This window comes from Scleropages formosus, chromosome 13 (assembly GCF_900964775.1).
Source record: "Scleropages formosus chromosome 13, fSclFor1.1, whole genome shotgun sequence".
NCBI classification, from domain to species: Eukaryota; Metazoa; Chordata; class Actinopteri; order Osteoglossiformes; family Osteoglossidae; genus Scleropages; species Scleropages formosus.
The window spans coordinates 3,771,672-3,779,524 of record NC_041818.1 but is presented as its reverse complement, the minus strand read 5'-3'; the positions used below and the strand labels follow the sequence as shown (position 1 = coordinate 3,779,524).

Genomic DNA, 7,853 nt, shown 5'->3' with positions numbered 1-7,853 from the left:
CAACGAGACGGAACCCCTCAGAAAATCCGCTGGAAGAGAATACGTGCCTAGTCAGCTCCGAACTGCGGTGATGAAGTAGGCCCACGAAGCACCGGAGGCGGGCCACCCAGGTATACGACCCACGCTTTCTCTTTTACAGGGAAAGTTCTGGTGGCCTTCAGTGGCGGACGACGTCAGGGACTTTGTGCAGGCATGCGTTACTTGTGCCCAGACTTGAATCCTGCCCGAAAAGGCTGCTGGCCTCCTGGAACCGCTGCCCGTTCCCACTCGGCCCTGGACTCATATCGCCCTAGACTTCCTGGTGGACCTGCCAACCTCTGAGGGTAAGACTGTAATTCTCACGGTGGTTGACTGGTTCTCCAAAGCCTGCCGTCTGGTCCCTCTCCTGAAATTACCAACTGCCCTCGAGGTTGCAGAGATCCTCTTTGAGAAAGTCTTCCGACTCTACGGACTTCCAGAAGATATAGTCACCGACCAGGGACCCCAGTTCACCTCCCGAGTATGGAAAGCCTTTTGGCGGCGGCTTGGCGTCACGGTAAGCCTCACGTCTGGTTACCACCCACAGGCCAATTAGCAGGTAGAGTGCCTGCAACAGGATATCGCACACTACCTTCAGGCTTACTGTTTCCAGCGACAACACCACTGGGCTCACTACCTGTCATGGGCAGAGTACGCCCACAACTCCTTGGTGCACTCGTCCACAGGTCTCTCACCATTTCAGTGTGTCTTAGGACATCAGCCTGCTCTATTTCCAAGGGATTCTCCACAGAGTGCTGCTCCTGCCGTGGAGACCTGGCATCATGAGAGTGAAAAGGCGTGGAGGACAGTGCGGAACCACCTGCTGTGCAGTTCCAAGCGTTACAAACGACAGGCGGCTTGACATCAGTGCACGATATCCTTCTTTCCTGGGCAACGAGTGTGGCTTTCTACCCGGGACCTGCGACTCAAGGTACCATCGAAAAAGTTAGGGCCTCGTTCAAGATATTGCGCAGGGTAACCCCAGTCTCCTACCGCCTGCAATTGCTCCCAGATCTCCGGGTACACCCCACCTTCCATGTGTCTCTCTTGAAATCGGTAGGGGTGTCCCTTCATCAGCCGCCGGCAGACACAGTTCGGTCTCCTCCGTTGCCCATCGAGGGGGACCGAACCTACAGGGTCCGGACACTGCTGGACTCCTGCCGGCAGCAGGGTCGGCTGCAGTATCTAGTCGATTGGGAAGGGCATGGCCCGGAGGAACGCTCGTGGGTGGCTGCATCTGACATTCTTGATCCTGATCTCATCGCTGCCTTCCACAGGGATCACCCAGAACGTCCGGCCCCTTGCCCCCGGGGGCGCCCGCCATCTAGGCCTAGGGAGTTTGGGGCTGCCTGCCGGGAGGGGTACTGTCACGTCCCCAGCAGCCAGGACATCAGCGACACCTGCTGTTTCCTGATGGAAGTGGGGATAAAAGAGGACACGGAACAGACAGGGACACAGAACCTTGTTTGGCAAATGCTGTTTCCCTCCGGAGTGTGATTCCTGTTACTCCTTCTGATCTTGACCTTTCGCCTATGTGTTTTGACTAAGATTCTTGCCTCGCCTGTGTACTCTGATTGCTGATTGCCCGACCATCACCTGTCCCTCGACTACTCCTTGTATTGCACTTGTCTGCTACAATAAACATCTCTTTGAAGAAATCTGCACTCGAGTCCGTCCTCTCAGAACGCAAATCCATGACACATTCTAAATTTAATGTGTTTCACCTGTAAATTACTGTGGAAACAAAAACCACTAGTATACAAGTAGGGTTTGAATGGTGCTAGATGGATTCATCACAACATGGTCACTTGACAAAAACAGACATTCAAGCAGTTTATTAATGCAGCCACTCTCCTTTCATAACAAAAACAACTGCTGTACACATTTCCTACTTTAACCAATCACAATCATTGATTAAGGTAACTATGAATGACCACTGAAACACCAGTATCAATACAATTGCTATTCACTAATATTATTAATTAATTGTATTGATGCTTTTCTCCAAAGAAACTTGTAGCATTGTTACCTATACTTGTTCCTCATTTATACAGCAGGCTAATTTTTACTACACCAATTTATGGTAAGTATTTTAATCAAGGGTACAACAGTGGGAGTGGGACTGAATTCTGAGCCCTTTCAGTGCTTTCAGAAATTACCTATAAACATCTTATTATTAATTAAGGTATATACATCATATAAAATAAATACTCTTGCATTGTATTAATGTTAGTAGGGTAAATACAGCCTTAATCCAGTAATCAAAGATCATGTAATGTCAAGAACTTATTAAAAAGATTTCACAGCACCTCAAAGAGCATAGTGTCCATGTGCTCCAGAGAGCGAAAGACATAGGCAGTGATCCTGTGAACTTTATTTCTTTATGTCATAAGCATCTATAAGCCAAATTATCCAAATGTCTCCATGTAGGGTATACACTGTCTCATGCCATGTGATACTTGGATTGGCTTTGGACCTCTGCAAACCATCACTGGACAGGCGGTTATTGATAATGGATGAACGAATGGTAATACAACATTGAAAGACAACCTAGAAATACAGTTTTTTATAAATACTTTGAAATATTTTGGTGTTATCATTGTCATGCATAAAAATATGTCTTATTTTGGCATTAAATCATTTTATTTGGCATATTTTTAATCCAGGAACTTTATTTTAATAAGAAAGAATGACTATTGCCAATATGAAAATTCCCAAAAAGTTGGGACAGTATGGAAAATGCTAATAAAAACAAAAAGAAATTATTTGAAAATTTACTTTGACTTGCATTCAAACAAAAACAGTACAAAGTATTTAATGTTTTACCTAATCAGCTGCATTGTTTTTTGAAGATAGAAATTTATCCTGAAATTGATGTCTGCAACACATTCCAAAAAAGTTGGGACAAGGGTAGTTTAGGACTAATAACAATGTGACAAATTGAAATAACAAGGTGATGTGAAACAGATGAGGCAATCATGTTACAGTACAGGAGCCTCCAAAAAAAGCCTACTCCTTCAAGAGCAAGGACGGGTCAAAGCTCACCAATTTGTCAACAGATGTGTCAGTAAATAATCCAGCACTTTGAGAACAACTTTCTCCAAAGACAAATCAGTAGGATTTTAGGCATTTCACCCTCAACAGTGCACAATATAATGAAAAGATTCAATGAATCCGGTCAAATCTCTGTGCGTAAAGGGAGAGGCTGAAAACCACTTCTGAATGCGCATGATTTCCGATCTCTCAGGTGTCACTGTTTTAAAAACTGTCATGTGTCTGTAATGGATATCATGACATGGGCTCAGGAGTACTGCAGTAAACCTTTGTCAATCACCACCATTTGCTAATCACCACCATTTGCTGCTGCATCCACAGATGCAAGTTAAGGCTTTACTATGCAAAGCAGAATCCATGCATCAACACTGTCCAGAAGTGCTGCTGATTTCACTGGGCTTAATCTCATCTGAGATGGACAGTAGCAGAGTGGAATCATGTTTTGTGGTCCGATGAGTCAACATTTCAAGTAGTTTTTGGAAAAAACTGCTGTCGTGTTCTTCGGGCCAAAGAGGAAAAGGACCATCCAAGCTCTAATCAGCATCAAAAGTCAGCATGTGTCATGGTATGGAGGTGTGTCAGTGCCCATGGCATGGATAACTTGTGCTTCTGTGAGGGCACCACTAATACAAATACATACATACAAATTTTGGAGCAACATATGCTGCCATCCAGACGCCGTCTTTTCCAGGGACGTCCCTGCATTTTCCAGCAGGAGAAACCACATTCTGCCCGGATTACAAGTGCATGGCTGCGTAAGCAGAGAGTGTGGATACTAGATTGGTCTGCCTGCAGTCCTCACCTGTCTCCAACTGACAATGTGTGGCGTATTATGAAGCGCAAAATACGGTAACGAAGGCCCTGGACAATTGCACAGCTGAACACCTGTATAATGGATGAATGGCGGAAAATTCCGCTTGCTAAACTTAACCAACTGGTGTCTTCAGTGCCCAAACACTTAAGAATTATGTTGTGTTATTAACATACATGGTGATGTTACACAGTCATAAACACCTGACTGTCCCATGTCACATGCACCTTGCCCGCACAGGACTCTCATCAAGGCGGCACTAGATAAAAGGACAAGGATTCCACATCTGCTTGCAGAACCTCACTTGAGCAACCACTACTCCTGTGCGTCCAACGAGTCCTGTCCTTTCAAAGTTCCTGATCTCCTGGCTACTGACCTTCGCTTTGTCTCATCGTTTACATCCCCTGTCTGCTCCAAGAAACCCTGAATGCTCATCGCCTGACCCTCACCTGTCCCCAACTACGGCTCTTCATGTAGCTCCTTGGCTTTGTTTCTTAAGACACGTAACCTGCGACTGAGTCCTATTCACCTTTGCCCCAGCTTCCATTGTTCCTGCATGACATCCCAACTTTTTTGGAATGTGCTGTAGGCATCAGTTTCAGAATAAACGTATATTTTCAAACAACAATGCAGCTGATTAGGTAAAACATGAAAATACCTTGTCCTTATACTGCTTTTGTTTGAATACAAATCAAAGTAAATTTACAAATCACTCCTTTTTGTTTTTATTAACATTTTCCATACCATCCCAAGTTTTTTGGAATTGGGCTTGTAGTTTACTTGATGGTATGACTTGGAGAGCTTTTTATTGCAGACAGAGCCTGTTAAACATTTGCAAAGATATAATAACTGTAATCCAACAAAGAGGGTCTTAACAATGGTCAGCAAACAGGGTCTTAACACCTTATTGTGAAATGGGATAAGCAGATCTGAATGATAACCCAATTATAATACAAGAAAAACAGCAATTAACTTATTTTTTTAAGTAACCAGTCGGACAATCTTCTCCTGGCTTTACTTTTTTTTACTGCTGAATGCTAACAATAGCAGTAATCAAGAGCAGTTAATAGTATGCTGTGAGCATTCATTTGGGACTCAAGTGGGTCAGTAATAAAATCAATACTCTGTATAATAGTGATGACAACTAATTTGCTGTTTTTTTAATTACACAAAGGACCTACACATTTACCATGACTAATGAAGTGGATGCAACATGGGACAGTCAGCGCACCGTATGTTTCAGTGCAAAGTGGTCCCAGATCCAAACCCTCATAGCTACAAAAAAGTTAAAATAGCAAGACAAGCCTCCTCTTATTTATAATATTGCCACATTCTTACAGTATGAAAATGCATGCAGGGGTTTCTGGCTTTGTCCTAAGCTTATAGAGCTTATTATTGCAAATAACACACACAAGGCTGGATGGACCACTCACTTACCGTGTTGACATGCAGCTGTTCAGACCCTGGCCGCAGTAGCCTCCTGCGAGTGGTGCACATATGCCCTCCACTGACCTGTACCTCTGTCCGCAGCAAGACACCCTCTGCAGGACAGAAATAGACCAGCACTCCCATCAAACTCAAACCTGGCCACAACCCTGTTCCTCAGCTTCTCACTTACTTACAACTGCTTCTACATTTTAAGTGTATTGTATGCTCCTCCACAGACTAGTCAGACAGGAAAACTTTTTTCCCTCCAGAGAGCAGTTTCACAGCATACTACCTATAATTTCTCTTTGCTTGAACATGTGTACCAGGCAGTGGGAGGGGGCGGGGTGGTGCATGGCATCACGGCTCCTCAAAACAAAACTGTCTCTTGGTACATGGAATGTTACCTCACTGGGGGGAAGGAGCCAGAACTGGTGCGGGAGGTTGAGAAATACCAACTAGATATAGTTGGGCTCACCTCCACTCACAGTGTTGGCTCTGGAACCAGACTCCTCAACAGGGGGTGGTCTCTCTCCTACTCAGGAGTTGCACAGGGTGAGAGGCGCTGGGCAGGTGTGGGGATACTCATAAGCCCCCGGCTGGCTGCTATACAGTTGGAGTTTGTCCCAGTGGACGAGATGGTCGCCTCAATGCGACTTAGGGTCGCAGAGAGGAAAACTTTGACTGTTGTGTGTTCTTATGCACCAAACGGCAGTTCAGAGTATTCGGCCTTCTTGGAAAGGGTGGGTGGGGTTCTGGACAGGGCTCCACCTACAAACTCCATAGTCCTGCAGGGGGACTTCAACGCTCATGTTGCCAATGACTGGGAAATCTGGCGGGTGGTGATTGGGTAGAACGGCCTGCTTGATCTAAACCCAAATGGTGAAATGTTACTGGACTTCTGTGCTACCCATGGTTTGTCCATAACAAACACCATGTTCAAACGCAAGGATGCTCATAAGTGTACTTGGTACCAGAGCTCGTTGGGCCGAAGGTCAATGATTGACTTTGCAGTCGTTTCATCTGACTTGAGGCCACATGTTCTGGACACTCGGGTGAAGAGAGGTGCTGAGCTGTCAACCAATCACCACCTGGTGGTAAGTTGGATCAAAAGGTGGGAAAAACTGATGGACAGACCTGGTAGGCCCAGATGTTTAACAAGGGTGTGCTGGGAATGACTGCTGGAGGACCTTGTCCGAAATGATTTTAACTCGCACCTTTGAGAGATCTTCTCCCATGTCCCAGAGGAGGTAGGGGACATGGAGTCTGAATGGACCCTGTTCAAAACCTCCATTGCGGAAGCAGCCAGGCACAGCTGTGCACAAAAGCTTGTTGGTGCCAGCCAGGGCGGCAACCTGAGAACCCGCTAGTGGACACCGGTGGTGAGGGAAGCCGTTAAGCTGAAGAAAGGCAGCCTTTAGGGCCTGGTTGGCTGTGGGGACTCCTGACTCAGCAGACAGGTTTCGGCAGGCAAAAAATGCAGCAGCGCCTGCGGTTGCAGAAGCAAAATCCAGGGCATGGGAGGATTTTGGAAAACGACTATCGGTCGGCTTCAAAGAGGTTCTGGAGAACCATCCAACAGCTCAGAAGGGGTCGGAAGAGTTTCGCTCAGGCTGTGTTCAGCAGGAGTGGAGAAACGCTGACCTCTGATGAAGACATTGTCGGGAGGTAGAAGGAGCACTTTGAAGAACTCTTAAACTCAAATGATATGATTCCCTTACAGGAGTCAGGAACTGAGGCTTTCAGAGCTCATTTCCCTGGTAGAAGTAACTAAGGTAGTTGGTAAGCTCCTTAGTGGCAAAGCACCAGGGATGGATAAGATTTGCCCAGAACTGCTTAAGGCCCAGGATATGGCAGGGCTGTCATGGTTAACACATTTATATTCATTCATTTAGCTGATGCTTTTCTCCAAAGTGACTTACAATGTTAAGGTTACAATTATTTACCCATTCATACAGCTAGGTAATTTTACTGGAGCAATTCAGGGTAAGTACCTTGCTCAAGGGTACTACAGCTGGAGGTAAGGCTCACACCTGCAACCTTTGGGTCTAAAGACAGTTGCTCTAACCACTATGCTACCAGTTGTCCCCGCTGGCATCCCTCTGCAATGTTGCATGGACCTCGGGGACAGTGGCTTTGGATTGGTGGTCCCTATTTTTAAGAAAGGGGACCGGAGAGTGTGTGTTAGCTATCAGGGCATCACACTTCTCAGCCTCCCTGGGAAAATCTATGCCGGGGTGCTGGAGAAGAGGCTCCGGCCGAGAGTTGAACCTCAGATTGAAGAGGAACAATGCGGATTCCATCCTGGCCGTGGAACAGTGGACCCGCTTTTTACTCTCTCATAGATAACTGAAGGGGCATGGGAGTTCGCTAATCCAATCTACATGTGTTTTGTGGACTTGGAGAAGGCCAATGACCGTGTTCCCCGGGAAACTCTGTGCCAGGTGCTTAGGGAGTATGGGGTACCGGGGCCACTACTGCGGGCCATTCGGTCTCTGTACATACGGAGCGAAAGCTGTGTCCGCATACTCGACATTAAGACAAG

At 46.2% G+C, this 7,853-nt stretch overlaps 1 protein-coding gene across 1 annotated transcript in view; it reads right to left on the bottom strand.

The window, feature by feature from the left end:
* Nucleotides 1-391: 391 nt before the first annotated feature.
* The window catches only part of LOC108925317 (uncharacterized), a 41,163-nt gene continuing 33,701 nt past the window's right edge, over nucleotides 392-7,853 (bottom strand). Inside the window, exons 5-7 of the mRNA XM_029257487.1 lie at nucleotides 5,321-5,424; nucleotides 1,261-1,428; nucleotides 392-655 (exon numbers count right to left, since the gene is read on the bottom strand). Coding sequence (XP_029113320.1) covers nucleotides 392-655; nucleotides 1,261-1,428; nucleotides 5,321-5,424 — 536 coding nt within the window. The remainder of the gene's footprint in view (nucleotides 656-1,260; nucleotides 1,429-5,320; nucleotides 5,425-7,853) is intronic.